Below are 23,299 nucleotides of genomic sequence, written 5' to 3'. Positions count from 1 at the left end.
GGGTGTGTGTTTGTAGACTCATGTTTCTCATGTTTTTGTTCATTTTTAGAGGGCTTTTACCTGCCAGCCTCCTTGAGCCAATTACCTCTCCACCCTCCGTCTGCTCCTCCTCCTCCGACCGTCCCGTCCAGCTCCACACCCCCCCAGAGAACGTCCCGAGATGGGGGTAGGGACCGGCCCTACCGGGGGGAGAGGGAGAGAGACCGGTCAAGAGAGGAGCAGAGGCCGCACAGTGTGGTGGACCTGACGCAGGAGGACCGCAGGGCGAGGAGCGTTGACCGGGAACGAGAGAAAGAAAGGGACCGGGACACGGAGAGGGACCGAGATAGTTGGCCCTTCCACCCTCACCACCACCAGCAGAAGTCACACTCCCAGCCTTCCGCAGTGGAGCCCAGATCCAGGCGGTCACCTCCACAGCACTCCTTCCCTTCGGGCGGGGGTGGGAGGTTTCATGGACCAGAGATGGACGAAGAGGGGGCCTCTCGACCCCACCATAACCATAACTCTAACGCTAACTCGAATAACTCAAACTCCCACTCAGACAGACAAAGGAGGAATGACTCTGTAGCCACGTCAGCTGGGACGCTCCACATCTCCTACGCCCTTCCTCCAGCGTTTCAGCCCTCCGGCGCTGGCCCGCCCCAACCCTCCACACCCAGAGAGTCCACGAGAGAGCAGCGAGTCAGCGCACCGACATATGTGCCTTCTGTGGAGGTTTACGATGAGCGGGTCGGGCCCATCCAGATCGCCTCGCAGGCCCGCGACAACAAACACAGTGACAAACACAGAGACAGAGAAAGGGAACGAGACAGAGAACGAGAGCGCGACCGAGACCGAGAGCGTGAGCGGGAGAGAAACCTCGAGAGGGAGAGCTACAGGTTTCCTGAGAGGAGCCCGATGGAGCATCCTCGACTCTCCCAGTCTGGCGATTCAGGCAATCAGAGAGAGGAAGGTTCGGTCATTTGTTCAAACGGTTCCATCGGTAAACGGGGTCAGGACGTGTCTTACTCCTCCAGTCAATCAAGGTTCAGCCCGGAAACCAGGGACCTCTCTAAACACTCGATCCAATTGGGCATAGAGCGGGCAGGGGCGGAGCCTAAGTGGAATACCATCAGCCCTTTAGCCAACTATGCCACGAGTCACATGGCTGCCCTAGCAGCCCAACACGGACACGCGCTCTCCTCCCCCCACAGCCAGCCGACACATGCACAAATGCCCCCTTCCCCTCACACAACTCATCGGCCCAGCAACAACCCACACTCCGCCCACAGCCATTCCCCGCAGAATCACCCCTCCCAACACGGACACGGGCGTGCAGTTGAGGAGGGGAGTCAGAGACGCTACCTGGACCCATCGGCGCTCTACCGACCTGGGGGGTCATTGGCAGGAGAGCGGGGTGGGTCATCAGGGTCGGATCCCACCGAGGTTTCAGCCATGCAGAGTCTGATTAAATACAGTGGGAACTTTGCTGCTGAGGGTCCGGGGTCCTCCAGGCACGCTGCGGATGGCAGAGGGCCCTTTGGGGGTCTGGCTCACGTTGGTATGGAAGCCGAGAGGGAGAGGGAGAGGGAGAAAGAAAGAGAGAGGGAAAAAGAGAGAGAAAGGGAAAGAGAGAGGGAGAGAGACAGGGAAAGGGTATCGGTTGGATCGGGTGGTTCAGGGGCGTTGAGAATGCCTCCCCAGCTGAAGAGAGAGCAGGAGCGGCCGGACAGCGCCCGCTCGTTTGGCCGGGAGGCAGAGGGGGAGGTGCGCCACCCTCCGGTTGGCATCGCTGTGGCTGTGGCCCGGCAAAGAGACAGTGGAAGCACCAGTAAACAGACCAGTGGACCCTCAGACACACAGAGAACCCTGCTGCAAACAGCTATTAAAGGTAATTAAAGGTGCCTTTAATGTAAGACTGCTAAACTTCTGCTAAACACAGTTTTTAACACCTCCTAACATACTATTGCTGGGGGCTAACTCTCTAGTAAAGTCCTGTTTTAGTAGTAGGGCTGGGCGATTTGGAGAAAATCAAATATCACGATATTTTTGATCAAATACCTCGATATCGATACTGCAACGATATTGTAGTGTTGACTATTGGTGCTTTCACAAAATATTTACACAATGAGATTTTTGATAAATAAATAGAAGTAAATAGCTCTACGTACAAGAGGAACCAAAAAATGAATATTTTCTGTGATCATTTGCTCATGCATTTTCATTGGATATAAGTTTTGAAATGCTTGCAGGAGTCATGTGGTGACGTTCACTCAATCACACAAGTTATTGTATGTTTGATAGTTTCTGGCAAGTTAAATCAAGTATACTTAATTCATTAGAGACCTTTTCCCCCTGCGTTTGCTTTCAACTCTCTCTGTGCTGTGGCTGCTCTCAGAACGGCACTTCAGGGAACATGGATCCCCTTAGTTAAATGAACCAAGAGCAAATGATTCCTCATTTTGGTTTGCATGAATAATTGCGCATTCGCTTTCTTTCGGATCAAAGTTGTTTCCTCAGCCCCTGTTTGACTTTGAGGTTCTCGTGCACGTAACATGATTAGAATTGTAGAAACAACTTCCCCCCCCCACCCAAAGAAAATGACTAATTATGTCTTGGGTTGTATTTTAGTTGGAAGGCCCCATTTTGGCAAGTTCTTCAGCTCTCTGTGCTGCATAGCAATTCCTGCCATACAGCGCTCTATTCTTGTCTGCCAAGGTCATTCAGCTACTGTGCTCCCTCTCCATCTCTCGGTCGGTCTCCTTGTTTCTGTTTCTCTCTCTTCTTTCTCTCTCGGCTCCATACTCTTTCTGTCCTCCCACAGCTCAGCCTCTCTCTCTCTGTCTCTTACTCTTTTCATTTCGTTGAATGTCTCTCTCTCCTTCCCCACCCTTCCTTCCTCTCTGAGAAGGTCTTTTGTAGCGGCACTCCCTCCTTGTCCCACCTCAGGGCCCCTGCTCTTTCTCCACTCTTTTCTCCACCTCCCAACCACCACCCTCTTTGCATTAAACATGTCATTATGGAGTGCTGCTAAAAGCTACAAACAAGCCTTGAATTACAATAAGACCATGGGTTCGTTGCTAAGCAATGGATCAGTCTTGTGTGTGTGTGTGTGTGTGTGTGTGTGTGTGTGTGTGTGTGTGTGTTGGGGGCGTTCATCCGTTTCCTTGCTTGAGCAGAGTGATTGGACTAATAGCACCGGTCTCTTATGCTGAGAAGAGCTCCAAATAAACAGCAGAGAATTTACACAGAAAACGCAAATGGCTGGATGGATGAATGAATGAATGATGCAGGAAGGATATATAGGCTAATCATGAGAGATGGACGTGCACTGTAGATCGATAGGTTGATATACGGGAAGCAAGAGGTTCGTCGGGAAGTAAAGAAGTAAACAGAGTGTGAGATGGAGTGAGGACCAGCAATGGAGGAATGGGCAGAAAGAGGGGGCGTGCAGTGCTAATCGCTGGCCTTCTGATACAGAGGGGATAGCATGCAGGACAGGCTCCCTGTAACCTTGGTAACAGTATTGAAACCTTTCCCGCGGAGCATGTCAAGGATTGTTAAAGTCCCTTGTCCCTTCACGGGCTACACACACACACACATACACACACACACACACACACTTTCAGAGCAGAACTGAAGGGTTCAGCACACTTGTATAAAACCTCTCTGCTGCCCGGGGACCTTCAGTCAGCGGCGATGAGATGGAAGAGGGTTAACGGAAAAGAGTGCAAGGAGGAGAGCCTCATTTTTATTCTGGACTGCTTGGTTGAGTGCTGCTGCTTCCCTTTTTTATTTATTTTTTGCTCTTTTACTTCTGGCCCTAGTAGTAAGCATGATGGGTTTAAGGCTCTGTGTGTGTGTGTATAGTGAGGCAGAAGTGGTATGTTCACACGTCTCCTGTGGCACTAGACTAATAACTGATAAGTGCTGACACTCAGAGTGAGAGCTGTCAGTCCGTGTGTGTGTGCTTGTGTGTTCAGTATGTGTGCACATGCTCTGTGTGTTGAGGCTGTGGCCCTACATTGTATTTTTAGCTTCTCTCGGTTTTGACACGTTGTGTCGTGTCACCATTACATAGCCAGTGTCACCTTGTCTTCTTCCCCTCTCTCCACTGCTACAGTATCACCCACTTTCCTCTTTCACTTCTCACCACATTATTGCTTCCTCTTACCTCTCAACCTTCCTGTATCTTCTTTCACAGCTCCTATTCTTTTCTTTAATATATACTCAGTTTTTTTTTAAAGGGTAACTTTGGTATTTTTCAACCTCAGCCCTATCTCCCCTTGTCTATTTCCTTTTTGTTCCTTTTTATTTCTTGTCATTTTATTCTCGTAAAACACACTTCATTCAAAATAACTATCAAACTGTCAAAAGCCGTCTTGGTTCGTCTTCCCACTGTTCCAACAATCACCACGCTGGTTTGATTGACGTGTGGAAATATGCTGGCTCTGTACACGCTAAAGGTACTGCTTATTTAATTGGAGTCTGGTGAGTTTGGTGATTTCGGGGCCGTTTCTGGTTAAACAAAAAGGATGTTGTCCGACACTTATAATTACATCCAGGGCCTGTCAGTGGCAGAAATGGCACTATTAGTGGACAGAAATTGACGATGCGCATTTGCCTTATATGATTACATTGCAGCCCGGTTCGCGGCTGCCTGTTACAGTGTTCTCGCGCAATACTGGACCAATTTCAAAGATATTTGTTCACATTAGTTACCAATGCATGGGGAAATAGGGTCCAGGTTTAAAACTACGGAAATGACCCATTAACCCCCAAGGAGCCTTAGTGATGCAGCTACTAAACCTCTTTATGTGTGCCTGAACCCATCGTAGATGAGGAGCGAGGGGAGGAGCGGGGTCGTCACCATGACGACCGACTGCTAGCTGGCCGGCTGGAGCGCGAGCAGGAGAAAGTGCTCAGGTAAGGGGGTGTGGCTGATGCAGTAATATTTTCCTTCTTTAGCCAAACTTGAGCGGTGGCCAATTGAAATAGCGTAAAGAAATGTAGTGAGTTAGACGTTAACCGGTGGCAAAACATTTTGCACTCACTTTTCAATTACATATCTTAAACCTGCACTTTCATGTCTCTTTGTAGCATTGCTTATTTAAAGCTAATGTACTTGCACTTACTACTTGTTGTCTCGAGTTTGTACCTTCAAAGTTGAAAGCACTTAATTGTAAGTCGCTTTGGATAAAAGCGTCAGCTAAATGACATGTAATGTAATGTAATATCTTTTTGTTCATTAAATGTACTTCCAAACACACCGTCTTAAATAAAACTGTCTTGTCTCCTTCCAGAGAGTCCAAGGAGCTGGCAGAGTTTACGCAGATGCACCCTACCCCGCTGTCTAGCAGCTTGACACCCAGCCTCATGACCCCCAACCTTATGGTGACGGGAGGGGCGGGACGATGGCCTCCCGACCCCTCAACTCTGACCTCTCACCCCTGGATGCCCCGACCTGGAGCTCCCCCAGTTTGGCTCTCCAGCTCCCCATACAGTACGTGGATCTACATGAGACTGTTGACACTTGCTTACTGCTACCAGCACACCAGTTTGGATGTTCCCAAAACTGCACTTAACATTCCTTGTCACATCTTTGTATAATGGATGAAGTTAGGCATATATTTAGTGATTTTAAAATAAATATATAAAAATTTTAAGAATTTTACAGCTTATACCAGGAGAAAAGTGATTAGATGTACTTCAAAAAATTACACCGATTTTGATAAACAATTAATGTTTAAACTTAAGTAATTCCTAAGCTTAATGCCAAGTTCTGACTTCTCAGTTGGGAAGATTTTTCTTTTTCTCTTTTGTATGTGATAGTAATCTGGTTATCTGTGGGTTTTCGTCTAGTTATTCGACATAACATGCATCCAAATACATGTCAAATCAATCTCTTTGTTGGAGATGAATGACCTTCCATGTCTTCATGTTGAGCTGCCACTTCATATGTCCACTATGGTAGACTGACCGATGTGGGCAAGTACAGCGGCACGCCACTCAAAGCATTAGCAGGCCTAGTACAGTAGTACCAGCATCTCTTGTCCTTTTCAGTGAGCATCTATGTCTTACTCTCTGTAGGCAGAGTTATCCAACCTGCTGCTAAAGACTAAAGAGTCTAACTCAGTTGAACACAAGCACCGTGGCATGCACGGTGCTTGTGTAGCCTTTTGTGATTGGTTTAGCAGAAAGAGGATTGTCTGTCTGTCCAGTGGCTGGTCAGCAGCAGCCTCCAGGGGTCAAGTTCCACAGACATTCCTGATCTTTGCAGGAAATTCCTGCTCCTCCAACGCCCGCTGTCCAGAAATAACAGCATCAAGACACACACGCACATACTTATGAGTTTACACATAACTGTACACACATCATCTGAAAATATAGAACCCCGCACATGCAGAGCTCCCCAAGGGCCAGCTCTGTCTAGACAGAGGGCGAAAAAAAAAGAAAAAAATAACTCAAAAAGCAGCTAAATTCAGTGTGTGATCACTGATGTAACTCTATTATGGCTTGAACATGGGTATACATACTGGGTAAAGAATGATGCTGAGTTAATGTTGGTTTTAGCTAAGCTGGGAAAAAGTTTTTTTTTTTCCTCTGTCTCTAACTTTTTTCACACTTTTTCTTCCCTGCCCCTCTCATTCAGGCCTGGGTCCTTCCTCACTCCACCAGACCCTCCCCCCAGGCTACCCACCCTCTCTGCCAGGCTCCATACCCCATCCATACCAGTTTGCCAGAGACCCACAGTCTGGACAGCTAATAGTCATCCCCACTGAACACCTGCCACACTACGGTATGAAAGTGTATGCATGCGTGCGTGTGCATATGAAACATAAAGTATAGCTGCATGATGTTGGTTTGCTGATTTTATTGCTTTTTGAAATGAATGCATTTTAGCAAAAAGAAAATGATTGCAATGTTCATTTTGAAACAGATGTTAGTGTTTGTAATTACTGTAAACAAATGAGACCATACCCAACAACATTGACAGCCTCCATATGTTATTGTGGACTGTGTGCCAGTAGTTGTTGCTTTCTGCTGCTTTACAACACCAAAAAAAAAGGGAGCTATGATGCACTTATCCTCCTCTCTAGTCAAAGAGAAAAAAACTAACATAAAGCATTAAAACAAAGCCGTGATTCCCAACCAGGGGTACTTGTACTTAGGCGGTACTTCCACAGTTGGAAAGATTAGCTAAACTAGTTTTAAAATTTTTTTATAAATTAAGCTTTGATTAAACATATATCCGCATATTGAGTCAGCTGTAACAATAATCTTGTGATTAACAGAGAAGAAAAGTCTGAACAATTAGCTAAAGGTATTGGATAAATGGTTCATGTAGTTGGCTAAACGTAATAGGTAAACCCGGCTCCGCAGGAGGTGACGTGCTGGAGCGTGGAGCCCCGGTGTGGTCGGGGGTATACGGTACAGGCAGCTCGCTGCAGCACGCAGCCCAGCTCCAGCTCCTCTCCCAGCAGCAGATGCTCCGGCAACAGGAGCTGCTCATGATCCAGCAGCACACAGCGCAGGTCCTGGAGCTGCAGAGGAACGCACAGCTCGTCGTAAGTTGTTGTGAAATGCACACGTATTAATAACTACACATAATTCCAAGATATTTTTCTACCTATGCGTGTAAATGGTGTATATAGCCACCTAGATATACAAACATAAAACACAGACAGTCCTGCAGCTGTAGGAGACTTTTATGTGCATAATATTAATGTCCTTACAAACATCACATCCACAATAAACACATGGATCATGGCTCTGTAGAGGAACGGAGAGCTAGAAGTGAGACAGATCCCATTGCATACACACATGAACTCACATTCTGAGACTGGGTAAAGAGTAACGGCAATACTTATAAGGATAAGGCGGATATTCTGTATTCTACTTATTGTCAACAATACGATAAAAAGACCAAAACCAACAATATGACCATATCTCAATACTTCCCTACCCTGTCTGTAGCACTCAGCCCCAAACCCACTGATCCCTGCTGAAGACTTTTAATCTTTAAAAATGGGTCACAAATATATTTTATTCATTTGGAAAAAAACAAAAACTCCTCCAGTAATGTGACATAATGACCAGGCGTGTCAAACTCATTTTCACTAAGGGCCACACTAGATAGAGAATCACACCAAGGGCCAGACATGGAGAGTTTATTGATGTGCTTTTGTTACTGCATCTCACTGTTTTTTTTTTTTTTTTACATTTTTGTAGTATTTTTTTTCTCATTTTTGTTTTTGTTCCAACTTTTTTGTGGCTTTCTCAAACATTTGTCACTTTTCTGTAAATTTGTTGCTTTTTCTGAATTTTTTTTACACTTTTTGTCACATTTTTGTTGACCTGAAGCCCTACAAAACAACAACAACCTGTTTCACAGTCTGAATATGAAAACTCTCTGCTTCTGGGGGAATGTCTGAGACTCAGAGTTGGCAAATCTGCCATATTCTGCTTTGAATGTCAGGTTATTGCAGTTTAAAAAAAACACTTTCCTGTGTTTTTGGTTTGGCGCACAACTAGGCGGGCCAAAATTTATTGTGGACCAAAATATATATATATATACGGGCCGGATCTAAATATGCAACGGGCCGGATTTGGCCCGCGGGCCTTGAGTTTGACACGTGATGTACACCCTTCACACATTTTATGTTATAGTAAAGTTGTTTAACACATTCAGTACACAGCCACTGCAGCTGCAGGATAATACAGTGGAGGAAGTCTAAACAATGCAACCTCGCACTAATATTGATACCCTGAAGCGAAGCGTGTCCCATTGTACGTACACACTCACAAAGCTGCCTCCTCTCCTGTGTTTCAGGAGCGTTTAAAGGCCAGCGAACACCGGCCGGAGATGCAAGACAAAGCAGACAAGCGGAACGCCCACCCCAAACCCCGCCCCTCCTCAGTATCTTCTCCGTCTCCCTCACCCATCCTGCACCCCCGCAAACCTCCCCCTCCCTCCCGCACGCCAACACCGTGTACTTCCTCCCTCACCCCGCTGCCTCCGCTCCCCTCCCCGGTGACCACCCTCAAGTCAGAGGAAGGTGGGCAGAGAGTGTTGTCTCACCCGCCCACGCCCCTGCCTCACCCGCCTTCCCCCTGCTCAGCCTATCTGCCCCCGTCTTCACCGCGGCGGCCTAAACTAGAGGCGGCCGAGGAGGGGGAGGTGGGACGGAGGGGGCAGGGAGAAGGACAGAAGCCGACCTCTGCACCCTTTCAAGGCATCTACTCGGGTGAGTGGGTGTGTTCTTCATGGGTTGTTGTACCTGTACCTATACCAACTGCCACTTTGCTCGTTTGAAAGCCATGATGTCTCTCTCGCTCTCTCTCTCTCTCTCTCTCATGGGTGGGCCAAATTCTCTGGGCGGGCAAAGCAGAGAAAGGGGAGGTAACCTTGCTCTTTATGACCTCATAAGGAGAAGATTCCAGATCGGCCCATCTGAGCTTTCATTTTCTCAAAGGCAGAGCAGGATACCCAGGGCTCGGTTTACACCTATCACCATTTCTAGCCACTGGGGGACCATAGGCAGACTGGGGGAACTCATATTAATGTTAAAAAACCTCATAAAGTGACATTTTGATGCCATGGGACCTTTAAGACCACCTGTACTATACCGGGTGTTAAGCGCTACAAAGATGAATGGATTAGTTGTCAACTATTAATTTAATTAAGTATTTTGATAAACTATTATTAATAATAATAATAATAATAATAATAATAATAATAATTCCTTTTTTTATTTTTTTATGAAAAGTACAAATTCTCTGTTTTGAGCTTCTTAAATGTGAATAATTTACTAGTTTCTTCACTCCTCTCTGACAGTAAACTAAATATCTTTGAGTTGTGGAAATAAAGACATTTGAGGTCATCTTGGGCTTTGAAAAAAAAACTGATTGACATTTTGGACCAGTTTTCTACATTTTATAGACCAAACAAGTAATCGATTAATTGAGAAAATAATCGAATATGAAAATGATCATCCGTTTCAGCCCTACATGTGTTAATGAGATGTTGGGGATCATCTACTGTGTGTTTGATTCTTTTTGAAGAATGTGGCAATGGATACATCGGGCCTGTGCATGATATTGGATGAATCTATTAGTGACTCTAATTTCTGTATTTCTGTTTTACTGTTATGACAGATCTCCCTCCTGGTTACCCTTACCAGTCCATCACTGCCCCATTTGGCTCACCTTTCCCCCCTTATCACATCCCAGCACCCACAGGGGCAAACACAGAAGTAGTCCCACCCCACCGCTCCCGCTCTCCTGCCTCTCCTGCCCCTTCGCCCTCAGCACACCTCCATTCAAGGCTGCTGGAAGCCAGCATCAAGCCACAGAAACTAGAGCCGTCAAAGACGGGATCTTTTCTCAAGCAGGAACCAGGTCTGGAGCAGCCTGCGCTTGACATGACGCCAGAACCTCTGGGTCCCGTTCGCCGGAGCTGCAGCCCTGTGCTTGCCAGCCGGGACCGAGAGGAGGACGGGGAAGTCCCAAAGCCCCAGCCTCGACCGCTACCTCTGCTTGTCCCCAGCCCTCCACCGCTACAGGGTGAAAGACGGGAAGAAGTCAGGGAGGAAGACAAGGAAGGGGGGCAAATCAAAATGGAGGTGTCATCTTACTCCTGTCAGGCAGCATATGCCCTGCCTCCTCCACTCACAGAGACTGAGCCTAAACCCGAGGTCACGAAGGATCCCAAATGGTATCCCCCGTGCATCGTTGCAGATTCAGACAGCCAGGAGTCGGCTCCGATGCGCGCGTCACTAGAACAAATCACCGGCGCGGCGTGTGAACAAGAACAGCCGGGCACTCCGATCAACTCGCACAGTCCCAGTCAGAAAGAAAGTGTCACTGAAGCTCCTGCTTTTCCTCCTCCCACCTCCAACTCGCCCCTGCCACTGGTCATTGGTCCTGAGGATCCCATGGCAGGGATGTTCGCTCTGCTGGCAGCCAGTGAGATGGCCCAGGCCCGCCCCAGCACCCCACCCACCCCAACACTTACGCTGCATATAGAAAACCCTCCCGTGGGTGCAGACTGCAGCAGCGCCGGGGCTCTGGAGATGGTGGCGCTGGAGGGGATGGCCCTACTTAGCCAAATGGCCCAGCGAGAGATGGAGCACATCGGCCTGGAGCAAGGTGAGTAGATATGAGGGGGTGGCAGAATGAGAGATGAGAGGGTAGAGGAATGAAGGAAAGAATATATGAGGAGTTGTAATTAAATGAAAATAAGAATAAAGTCTAATTCTCTGATCACCTCTGTTATACAAGAGGTTTTAATATTTCTCTCATGTTTTAATACCCTCTGCACCCCATTCAGATCTGACATTAGAGGGTCTGGACTGTCTTCTTGAAGCAAGCAGACAGATTTTGTTGGAAGCCATCGAGAAACAGTCCCACATCGATCTGCCCAGAACGCTGGACCCCACCAAGAAGTACAGCTGGAGGCAGAGAAAAGAAGAGCCGGTGAGATGTAGACCCAAATGTCACGGCCACCCAGAGATGAAAAAGATTTAGTCTGAAATGTTTTGACACCTTTTCCGCTCTTCTCTGCAGCTGTACAGTAAAATGTCCCTGGACGTGTTGGACGCGGTGGAAGTGGAGTACCGTGTCCACCTGGCCGAGCTGCAGAAGACGTATAAGGAGAAGCAGAGAGATCTGAGCAAGCTGCAGAGACGCAGAGACAAGCGGTGAGTAGGCCTGGAATACTTATTACGTAATTGTACATTTTTTAACATAATCGCGTTTTTTTGTTTAACCGCATTTAATTGCTAACATCAGCTAAGGTCTTAAAGCGTATAACTGGTAATTGTTGAAATTTTCTTTTTTAAGGTTATTTTTTTGGGCTTTTCCGCCTTTTTATTTGATAGGACAGCTAGGTGACAAAGGGGAGAGGGGGAGGGGATTGGGGGAAGACATGCAGGAAATCGTCACAGTTCGGATTCGAACCCTGGACCTCTGCGTCAAGGCATAAACCTCTAAATATATGTGCACCTGCTCTACCCACTGAACCAACTCGGCCACGTAATTGTTGATTTTGTTTAGATATGCCAAATTGTAAATATATAAGTGATTATTTGGCAGACAATAAAATATATATATATATTTTATTGTCTGCCAAATAATCACTTATATATTTACAATTTATAATATTTATTTATTTATATTTATTTATATATATATATATATATATATATATATATATATATATATATATATATATATATATATTTTTTTTTTTTTTTTTTTTTTTATTTCAATTGTAAGTTGTTGGCATTTGACCCTAAACACGTTAGCAACAACAATGACTTAGAAAAAAATGTTTTTATGATAATGAGGCTTTGTTTACTTTGTAGGCTGTGTACTTGTGTTATTACATTATCTGGGTCACATGACCGTGATATAACCAAAGATGTTTGAAAAAGTGATAAATACGTCAATGTTTTTTTTTATTTGACTGAAAGACAATTATATTGTTAAACATTACTTGTACAGCAAAATTTGGAATTGTTACAGCTCTGGTGGTGAGCTCACACACTTCACTTAACTGCAGGAACCAAATACAAGATGAATTAATCCCACTGCTGCTGTTATTATTACGCACGTCTCCACCCCAGACAAACACATGCCTATAACGCTTTTATTCATATGTCAGTGAGCGGCAGCAGCAGGAGGAGGAGAGGCGGAGTCTGACCAGACGGGGCAGAGGACGACCCAGGAAGAGGAAACACTTTGCTACACCTCCCAAACTGGACAGCAGGCCTGGAAAGTGAGTGAGATCTCCACTGTAATTTTAATAATGTTTTTTTGGGGGGGTTTGCTTGTTCAGCTTTTGGTATAAAACACTGCAAATGTCTCGATGTCTCAGGGTGGGTAGGACAGTGCAATACTCTGAGGACTCTGAAGCTGGGGAGGGACAGAGGAAGAGGTTTCGGGTGTCCAGAGAAGACGAGGAGACTGAGGCAGGAAGTGGAGGAGGAAAGGTGAAAAAGAAGAAGAAGAGCTGGAATGACCAGGAGCCGTCCACCAGTCATGCTCTGGAGGTAAGCCACTGGGAAGTGCGTGTTTCGTTTTGGCTGCAAATTTACCGCTGGTGTTCTGATTAATTAATGTGTGTGTGTGTGTGTGTGTGTGTGTGTGTGTGTGTGTGTGTGTGTGTGTGTGTGTGTGTGTGTGTGTGTGTGGTAAGGTGCTGAAGGCGAAGCGCGGCCATGTGTGCGAGCAGGAGCAGCTGGCGTCAGACCTCGACAGAGCGCTTTCGCTCACGCAGCTCGGCTCACTCGGCGCATCGCGCAAACTCGCCTCCAACTCCAAATCAGACAAGTCGAAGGGCAAGTCTGCGGAAAGTCGGATGAAGGAGCGCAGCGTCCACCCGTCCGCCAAAACGGGGAAACACAAGACGCCCGCCAAGGCTTCTGCTTCGGAGACCGTCCGTAAAGTGAAAGGTCAGAAGAAGACAGCTTTGTTCTCTACCATGAGATCAGAGCTCAGCAGCGGCTCCAACAGTGAGTAGACATCAACAGAACTGCCTTTTATATGACTGAGTCCAAGTCATATATATCTATCTATCCACAGTCTTACTAGTGGTAAAACATATTCTACCTTACACTTGCTGCTTTTTAGGGCTGTCCTCGACTAAAGAAATTCTTAGTCGACTAACACTTATAGGATTTTGTCGACTAATCGATTAGTTGATTTAATTGACAGAGCTCTGCGCTTTTGAGAGGTGGTTAAGACTAGAAAAGCACAATATAAATGTAGTTAATTAACCATCTGTAAAACTGAGTTTCTCCACAATTAATCCTGCAAAAGCACCACTTTAAATCTTGTGTTTACCATAAATGTGCTCAGAAGTTTCTTGGAAATTAGTAATTAAGCATGAATAAGCATAAAAAATGACTAATCGACTAAAGAAATCTTAGTCGACTAAGACCAAAACGACCGATTAGTCGACTTATCGACTAAGAGGTGGCAGCCCTACTGCTTTTATCTCGTTGTATGGAGAATACTCCTCCACTAACCTGAGGTTGAGCAGTAGACTAAAAGACTTTTCCAATCCCACCCCTGCATGTGCCTCATCCTCTTGAAACCAGCATGCTGCATGGGCATGGTGGCGTTCTGCAACTACTTCACGGTAGTGGCTAGGGTTTGTAAATCACAAGTTTCATCACGATACGATATTATTATTTTTTCGATTCTTTGGACAACGATACAATATTTGCTGATATTACAAAGTCTGCCACGATACAATTCAAATCGTTTAGATTCAACCTGCACCCGGCGATCGATTTGAGGGCAATATGATGCCCATTTAACACAATCAGTTACATTTGCCACTGTTCATCACACCCCCAACCAGCACCGTCACACACCGCCTACCAAGAGTCTGGGTCTGCCGAGGTCTCTTCCTAAAAGGGAGTTTTTCCTTGCCACTGTCGCAACAGCCATTTCTAATGCTTGCTCTTGGGCGAATTACTGTAATTGTTGGGGCTTTGTAAGGTGAGTGTGGTCTAGACCTACTCTATCTGTAAAGTGTCTTAAGATAACTCTTGTTATGATTTGATACTATAAATAAAATTGAATTTATATCAACTCAACCAAAAGCAACTGAAATATGATTTGATAATTTTATTATCAAGTTCTTCCAGCCATTTTAATTAAAAAACAAATAAATATAAAGTGTGACTTTCAGAATAAAGGCACATCTTAAAGATGATGGTATTGGATCGTTGTGTCAATGTACCGTTAACACCCCTAGTAGTCGTGGAACATTAGGTCGTGTAGTTATGTTGAGTCGAATCAATGATTAAAAAAATAAATATATATATATATATATATATATATATAGCTTCAGGTTTAGTTTGAAGAGTCCTTGCGGAGTCGTGATGATGTTGAGGTCAAGCATCGTTTCATGTTTATTTCACGAGTCATTGACCTTACTTTCTCTGCACCAGACTCCGATTCAGAGGAGCACAATTCTGCTCGAGGGGGCTGGCCCTCTCTCTCAGGGACGCGTTCCCACGGCGACCTGGCCACAAAGGGGCGGTCCGCATCCTCGCCGACGTCCCTGCTGTCTAGCGAGAAGCCTCCGAAGAAGAAACACAAGCACTTATCCCTGCTGCTGGAGGAAGCGGGCCTCAGCTCCTCCGACGACTCCTTTGACCAAGGTTACTGACCCGATCTCACAGCTCCTCGCTGTACAGTCAGACAGAATGTGTCTCTGGGCCTCGTCGCAGCTTGTGTCTTTGTTTGCGTTTCCCTAAGGCAGCTGTTTACATAGTGTGCTTTAGCTTGACGATCCCTACCTCTCTCGCTGCTGGCTTTTCTATAAAGTTGCCTTTTTTTTAAAAAAAAGAAAAAAAAAAAGTTTACTTATTTCTATGGTGTTTTTTTTATTATTGCCTGGATTGCAAAACCGTTTTTTGTAGCATTTGTACATTGAAAAATTGTGTGAATTGTGAGATTCTTTCATAAAGTTGTATTGCAGTTTTGGTACCTATAAGCTTTATTAAAGGTGTTGATTTGATTGGCACAGAAAGCGAAGCGCTGTGGTCCTTGTGTCTGCTTCATCTGTCTGTCCGTCTCCGTCAGTCTGTCCAGCCGCACCTCACACATCCTTTTAGACTGCTCTTTTCGTCAAATATCCCTTCAGTTCCTCCTGGCAAAGGTTGGAAACGCAGTGTTCAGCTTGAGGTTTACATTTGGGAAACTTAAAACATATATGTAGAATATTAGTTCAGAGCCCACAGAGCTGAATCAGATAGGACAGATAACGAGACATTTATGTCCCGTTCAGTTTAAATGTCATAAAATAAAGAGAAGTGTAGTAGTAGTTGGATCTTTTTTTCTTCTAATATTGGGGATTTCTTTAGTTAAATTGACATCAGGCTAAATGTTTATTGATGATGTGGTCTAATTGTTGATGATGTGGGGGAAATAAATGCATCACTATTCTAAACTTCTTGACGGCACCAATCCTATCACTGGGGATATTTGGACAATAGAGCCCCTCCTCTGTGTCTACTAAACTTTCAAATAACCCTTCTCCCTTTTACGTTGCTCTCTCTCAGTCCACCTTGCTCTGTCCTCTCACCTTTGCCCCTCCCCCCTACCTGTCCTACCCATGATGCTTTAAGTGTCTCTCAGCCTGTTCCATGTGCTTGTGCTGCTGCAACATTACAGACGCTTGGCAAGGACTAGCGCAGCCTTGAGCTTATGCTACGGCTAGTGGCTAAAGCTTTGCTTAAGCTTGACTGTGCTAAGGCCAGGCTACGCTACAGCTAGGCTGCGCTCTCGCCGCCGCACTGCCCTGCCCTGCCTGAGGCCACACCCCTGTCACCTGCTCTGTAAGTAGGAAGTGCCCCTCCCTCTATTCTTCATTGACCGCTAACATGGGCCATGCTGAAATTTAACTACATTACACAGAACATTAACTTTTACCTTTTCTTTTTTCTTTTTTTATCGTTTGCACAAATTAAAGCTCTTTAATGAGAGCCAGGGTTACCTCCGCTTACCCAACTTTGTGTCTCCTGATGGCTCGTAAGAGTTTATAGGAAGACTTTTGATGCTCTGCTGGGAAAGAGGATGTAACCACGGTTACTCAAACCTGGTACCAACATTATACCAAGGGGCCTCACAGGGCTGTCCTCAGTGCTGCCTGTCGTGTCGTCTGCCTGCTTCAGTTAACACATAGTGGATTCACAGTACAACATATGCTCCAAATTTGGCTTCTAAAACAAGTCCTGACAACGAAGGGAAATTAGTTCTTGAAATATTTATTTTATGTTTGTCTTGACCCACAACAAAAGTAAAAAGTTTTGTTTAATTCAAAATAAGCCTCATAAATCAAATCAAGCATTAGTGTTTTTGGTTAAAGAGTAATTTAATACCTTGTTTTTGCCAACCTCCATTGGTGTAGCTTCTTAACAGGTGTAACAGACTTAAAACTTTCAACCAGGGATGCACCGATTTAGACTTTTTTTTTTTTTTTTTTTTTTTTTTTATCCCAATACCCATACTTGGGATTTGGGTATTGGCCGATACGGAGTACCGGTCTGATACAGTGTTTCATTAATAAGCTTCACTGTGCTATGCCTCACTGCGTGGACGTGACTGGGATCATGTGTAAGGCAACATCCGATTCGACTTAAACATTGCTTTCCCAATTTTGTATGACAAAATGTAAGAAATAAATACACATTTAAATTAGCTGAATTTTTAAAAAAATTAATTGTGCACTAGCAAATTTGGTAAAAAAAAGAAAATAAATTAACCAGGAATAACCATTCAAGTGTAAATCTTTGAAATGCAGCAACAAATTGGTCAAAACTTAAATGGGAATTAAAATCCCAGTGTATAATGTATGTGTTATATAAACATAGAACTGAATCGAATAGATCGGCCACATTGTCACGATTCCTTATCCAGCTTTCTGAGTCAGTATTGGCCCGATGTAAGCTATCAATATCGTATCGGTGCATCCCTACTCTCAACCAGAGAGGGCAGAAAAACTCTGACTTTCAGCCAGGTTTTACTTAGTAATAAAAATCTTTTGTAAACACAAATTATAGTTAATTTGGGGAATTGTATGACTGCTATTGTACGCTTTAATGTCAGTAAGACAACAACAAAAATGTATATATATATATAAAGATATGTTATTGGACTGTGCATCCACTCGCAATGTTAACACTCTAACCCCTGAGGAGACGCTCCTCCTGCTCATCTGTTTCTATGGACCTAACTGCTAACTACATGCAACGCACAGCTAACTGTGTGTGTGTGTGTGTGTGTGTGTGGGAGAGAGAGAGACTTGCATGCATGTATGTGGTAAATCCCAATTTCTCCTGCTGTATCTTGCTTGGTGGTTTGGACAGTCTGTATGTTCTCTCTACTGTTGTCTCTGATCACTCTACATATTATGGTGTGTGTGATAGTCGGTTAATGTAATGTTCTAGCTGCTGTATCCTACACAGGGCTTAATTAAGTCTATGTATGTAGTTTGTAAGTATGTAAGTTATCATTTTTCTTTCGCTAAGTCATCTTCTCAATGGTGCAGTCTGAGTCAGTAGGAAGTGGAAGTAGGAAGTGCTTTGACCTTTGGCCCAGAGGCTGCAGCCACTTTCATCTCTGAGCTGAAAATATTTTCTCTGAAACAGAAACCTCCGAGGACGACTACGAGGATGAGTCCGATTCGGACGACGACGGCGCCTGTGAGGAGAGCGGATTGGGTCTGCTGGCCAGGTTTGCGGCGAGCGCGCTCCCCGTCAGCTCCACCCCATTGAGCCTTGTCCATGATGAACGCCGCAGCAGGCAAAGCACTCTGGGTAAAAACAAAAAAAAAATATGGATTACCTTTTTTTGTGGAGAAGTCAGCAACAAAAAGAAAAGTAGAGAAAACCATGGCTTACCTTATATCCCATATTTAAGTAACATGCAGAAAAGCCTGTTCTCCTGCTTTTACTAATTTCACAGATCGCTTTCCGGTCCATAATTGTGATATTTTTTTTCTTGTGGTTGAGCAGGTTCTGCGCCTGAGCGTTTGTGCAGGATTATGTTATTGATTTATGGTTAAATATTCATTAATTTCTAATTGTCACATCAGGGTGCGTGTAATGATTTAGTCTTGAATTATTTATTTGTTTCAAATTGATCAATAGACCTATTCACAGGGTTATTGATTTCAGATCTAACACCTGAGTTTATTACAGGCTGTGTGTGTGTGTGTGTGTGTGTGTGTGTGTGTGTGTGTGTGTGTGTGTGAGAGAGAGAGAGAGAGTTAGGAAGAGTTTTTACACCATATAACCCTCTCTCCTCCCCTCCAGGGTCATCAGAGTGCGAGTGGTCAGACTCTGGCTCGGACGTACGACTCAGGAAGTTCCCCTCTCTGTTGCACGGCAAACGCTCCGCCCCAGAGCTCCCCCTGTTGCCCCCGGCAACCCGCCGCATCGACCAGACCAGCCCCTCAAAGCGAGATGACTCTCTGCCGGTCAAACGCAAGCCTCTGCCCCTGCCCAAGCAGGGGCAGGGGCAGAGATCGTTCAGCTTCGACCTGCCCTCCGCCTGCGGGTTCGGAGGCTTCAGCGAGGACGAGGGCTGGACGCGCCGACGCAGCGAGAGGATCTTCCTCCACGACGCCACCACCTCAGCCAGTCCCATGCCCGCGTCGGCCTCCGCTTCCACCAGTCAGAGCTCCTCCTCCAGCTCAGCCCCACCTCTCACCCCGAAGCCAGCCTCCAGACCCAAAGCCTCTGCGCCCAGCAGAGAGGGGAAAGATGTGGTCAAAGTACGTCAATAATTCATCGGGTTGTTATTCACCAAACTGAGACGAGCCTGTAAAACAAAGAGGCCCGAGTCTTTTTTTTTTTCCCGCCTTTGTTTGCTCCTCTTTCTTTTCCTTCTCTGTTACTGTTTCACTACTCTCCTCCTCCCTCAAACTCTGGTTCCCTTTCATCCTTTTGTCTCCCTTGACACTTCTGTGTGTGAGAGTGTGTGTGTGTGTGTGTGTGTGTGTGTGTGAGAGTGTGTGTGTGTGTGTCAGAGTGCCAGCAGCAGGGTTTCCCAGTACTTCAGTCACTGCTGCACTCCCCTGTTGTCAGTGCCGTATTGCTGACAAGAAAGGACAACTGCAGGCAGCCTGGCAGCATCCCAACCCTGTGTGTGTGTGTGTGTGTGTGTGTGTGTGTGTGTGTGAGAAGATGTAAATCTGTCCAGTACATCCTCAGTGCCGTCCTTCATATGCATGTTTTTAACTGAGTGTTGTGCCTTTCTAAATCCAGAAAAAGAAGCTGAAGGACTCTCCTCTGCCCGTGAGCCCGTCCACTCTGTGCAGTCCAATCACAGGCACCCCTGCGCCCCTGAGCCTCAGCCCGGCTCGCAAGAGCCAACAAAAAGCCAAGACCAAGGCCAGAGAGGTCAGTGGGATGGCTCAGATGCAAAAGTCATTATGGATGTGAACTTAATTAACTCGGCAAGGACAAAAAAAGAACGTTAAAGTTGTTAGACCTCAATGTGCACGCTCCCACTTCACTTTACAGCTCGCCGTGTCGCATGAACACATTGCACACACAGCGACAACAAGTCTCATGATAATTAGTGCTGGGAAATTAAAACGCCCTTGTGTTTGTGTTTTTTTTGCAGCCTTCCAGAGGAGCGGTGAGTCGGCTGATGGAGAGCATGGCGGCAGATGAAGACTTTGAGCCCAACCAGGACAGCAGCTTCAGCGAAGACGAACTCGTCCCAACGCGCAGCAACAGCATATCGGAGAGGTCCTCCACACCTGGTCAGTACGCAAAGACGCCATCCGGTACTGCTTCCAGATGTAGCTTACACAGGAAATAACAATGAGCTCATTTATTGCATTGTGTTGTTGTGTCCAGCTCCAGTGCAGTGTGTGTTGGACAAGGATTCTCTGGTGGACGGACTCAGAGTTTTGATCCCGATGGACGACCAGCTATTGTACGCGGGACATGTGAACACTGTACACTCCCCTGACATGTGAGTACACATTTGAACTTTGGAGGGCAAAAAAAGCAAGACTGGAGCACAGTGATTTATTTGTAGTCTTTAAAAGTGGAAAAATCTGTTTGCACTATTAAAAGCGGCAAATCAATCAGCGTGCTCCAATTTTTGTCCCCGCTGAAGTTTGCTGTCCTTGATTCAGTTTTTCTGTGCGGAGAAACCCAAGAGACTTAAAGCTATAGAAGAAAATATTGTTATGCAACGTCTGCAGGTGCAAACCACAGTGACCTTGTTGTAAAGCCACGTCGATTTTTCATATGCACAACACAGAGAGGATTTGAACTTGTGATATAATTATTTGTTTAGAAAGCTAAAGCCTGCTGGTGGTTAGCTTAGCAGAAAGACTGCAAGCAGGGGCATACAGCTAGCCTAACTCCATTGTTTTTACGTTTTAGGTTTCTGTACTGATTGAACAAAGGAGATGTAATGTGTTAATTAGTGAGCTTTAGAGGTGCTGATAGACCAATGTAAACTTTGCACAGAGCCAGGCTATTTGTGTTACATTATTTACCAAGTCGTTTATTAAGGACGCCATCTTGTCCCGTCCCCCAGCTGATGGGACTCTTGAAACTGTCAGACAGCGTCGTTAAAAGCTGTGGCCCTTTCTCACTGACCCTAAACGTTTGGTTCCCACATTTCCTCTGTGCAGATACAGCGTGGTGGTGGAGGGGGAGAGAGGGAACCGACCACACATCTACTGCTTAGAACAACTGCTGCAGGAGGCTGTGAGTGAACTCGCCCATATGGATCCTCTGCATTTATTGTAGACTCAAGGCTCCGCGTCTCTCTGTTTCTGGTGATACATGAGATGGGAGACTCTTTGCGGGGTTAAAAAAGTGAAAGCGTTCCATGCATGTGCAAAGTCTGCCCTGTGAAATAATGTATATACACTGTGTGCGTGCAGATCATCGATGTGAAGCCTCCGTCCGTGCGCTACCTCCCAGAGGGCACCCGCATCGCTGCCTACTGGAGCCAGCAGTACCGCTGCCTGTACCCCGGCACTGTTGTCAACGGTACAGCACCAGCACGCAAAAACACCCAGCACTTACATGACAGGATTCATAATCCACTTACACGGACGATTTAATTGTAGCTTGCAGCACAAACAAATATAAAACATATTTACAGAGCATAACGCAGCAGAGTTTATTACTTTGAAGAGCCGGATGGTAATGGGAACATAGCTGGTCTGCGTTCTGTTCTTATTGAACACTTACCATTCGGTGAGCTTTACTGCAATTAAACCCTAAGAAGCAATACTGCTTGAGTGACTGGGTGTCACACAGTTACATTACAACAGCTTTTTAATCTCTAAAAAGTGTCAAAATGAAATGTTCTCTGCTTACTTTCTCCTCCCCTAAACAGGAAGTTCAGATATTGACGAGAATGATGATCTTATCACCGTGGAGTTTGACGATGGCGACACAGGCCGCATCCCCCTCTCCCACATTAGACTGCTGCCGCCAGACTACAAGATCCACTGTGAGAACAAACACACACAGACATAGTCATAGTGTGCCTGCATGTACTAGGGCTGCTCCCTCTTAGTCGATTAGTCAACTAATCGGTCGTTTTGGTCTTAGTCAACTTAGATTTCTTTAGTCCATTAGACATGTTTGATGCTTTTCTTCATGCTGAATGACTTCTTTCCAAGAAACGTACGAGCACATCTCTGGTAAACACAAGAATTAAAGTGGTGCTTTTGCATGACTCTTTGCGGAGAAACTCAGATTTACAGATCTGTCGATTAAATCAACTAATCGATTAGTCGATACAATTGAATGAGTGTTAGTCGACTAAGAATTTCTTCAATCGAGCACAGTCCTAGCATGTATGTGTGTGCACGTGTGGGTCTAGGATCACGCATGTCTGCATTTGCATGAATGCGTGGTGCATGTATGTTGATGGTTTTAGTCAAGTATTTTCCCAGTAGAGTGCTGCTAACTTAGAGCTATTCCGGTACATCGCTACTCTTTTTTAAATTAAATATATATCCGTATATAAAGTAGTTATTTGATGTTTTTTGTTCCAAAGCCTGGTTCGGCTGTGATCAAATACCGGGAAGAGACAACATGAAACACTTTGCTTTCAAAAAATGAAAATATTAATTGAGCATGGTGCTCAAAACACCATGTAACATTACAGTGTTTATCCCTGTGGGCACTTTTGTTGATATCTGCACATCAGAAGCTGGTGTAAATATTTTCCTTTTTGCAGACCGGGTGCTTGCAACATGTTGACGTTTTACGAGGGAGTGAACACTGCAGAGTCCACACGTATTATTAAAAAATACACAATGTTGTTCAAAATAGCTGGTAATCTTGGCTCAATGAGAGGTTTGAAGGAAACCGACAACAGCATGCCTCTATTTGGATGTTGGAGTTTTTTCTTGTTAAGAAACCTGAATAGCTATAATTCCCCGCAGTTATGATGAAAGCATGAGGAGCATATAGGTCCCATATTTCAGATAGGCCCTAAAACCTGCTGGCTCTCTGCTTCTGTCCAGGCGCTGAGCCGTCCCCTGCGCTGCTCGTGGCCAGCTGCTCCAGGAGGCGAGTCCGCAAATGCAGCAAAGAGGGCAAAGACGCGGGACCTAAGCCAGAGGAGACCGCTCCCAAGATCAAAGGAAAACCTGGTCGCAAACCCAAACCCAAACCAGGTGAGATAATTGATTGATCCTCAGGAAATGATGGATGGATAAAATAATACAAGTCTTTTTTTCTTTTTTTTGGTTCATTGAGGCTTTAAGCTGGACTTTTAGTATCACCTATCACCATTATTTCATCTA

The 23,299-nt window shown here is 45.4% G+C and overlaps 1 protein-coding gene across 1 annotated transcript in view; it reads left to right on the top strand.

The window, feature by feature from the left end:
- tnrc18 (trinucleotide repeat containing 18) overlaps positions 1-23,299 on the top strand; it is a 58,009-nt gene that overhangs the window by 24,060 nt on the left and 10,650 nt on the right. Inside the window, exons 5-26 of the mRNA XM_028598507.1 lie at positions 50-1,870; positions 4,818-4,905; positions 5,283-5,482; positions 6,632-6,778; positions 7,363-7,547; positions 8,813-9,227; positions 10,138-11,130; positions 11,312-11,457; positions 11,548-11,681; positions 12,647-12,760; positions 12,860-13,034; positions 13,181-13,496; positions 14,946-15,158; positions 18,150-18,317; positions 18,816-19,276; positions 19,770-19,904; positions 20,131-20,272; positions 20,370-20,487; positions 21,161-21,236; positions 21,416-21,524; positions 21,877-21,993; positions 23,018-23,170. Of these exons, the coding sequence (XP_028454308.1) occupies positions 50-1,870; positions 4,818-4,905; positions 5,283-5,482; positions 6,632-6,778; positions 7,363-7,547; positions 8,813-9,227; positions 10,138-11,130; positions 11,312-11,457; positions 11,548-11,681; positions 12,647-12,760; positions 12,860-13,034; positions 13,181-13,496; positions 14,946-15,158; positions 18,150-18,317; positions 18,816-19,276; positions 19,770-19,904; positions 20,131-20,272; positions 20,370-20,487; positions 21,161-21,236; positions 21,416-21,524; positions 21,877-21,993; positions 23,018-23,170 (6,426 nt within the window). The remainder of the gene's footprint in view (positions 1-49; positions 1,871-4,817; positions 4,906-5,282; positions 5,483-6,631; positions 6,779-7,362; positions 7,548-8,812; positions 9,228-10,137; positions 11,131-11,311; positions 11,458-11,547; positions 11,682-12,646; positions 12,761-12,859; positions 13,035-13,180; positions 13,497-14,945; positions 15,159-18,149; positions 18,318-18,815; positions 19,277-19,769; positions 19,905-20,130; positions 20,273-20,369; positions 20,488-21,160; positions 21,237-21,415; positions 21,525-21,876; positions 21,994-23,017; positions 23,171-23,299) is intronic.

Source organism: Perca flavescens, chromosome 15 (assembly GCF_004354835.1).
Source record: "Perca flavescens isolate YP-PL-M2 chromosome 15, PFLA_1.0, whole genome shotgun sequence".
NCBI lineage: Eukaryota > Metazoa > Chordata > Actinopteri > Perciformes > Percidae > Perca > Perca flavescens.
Note: the sequence above shows the minus strand (reverse complement) of the source record. Positions and strands in the feature narration are given on the sequence as shown.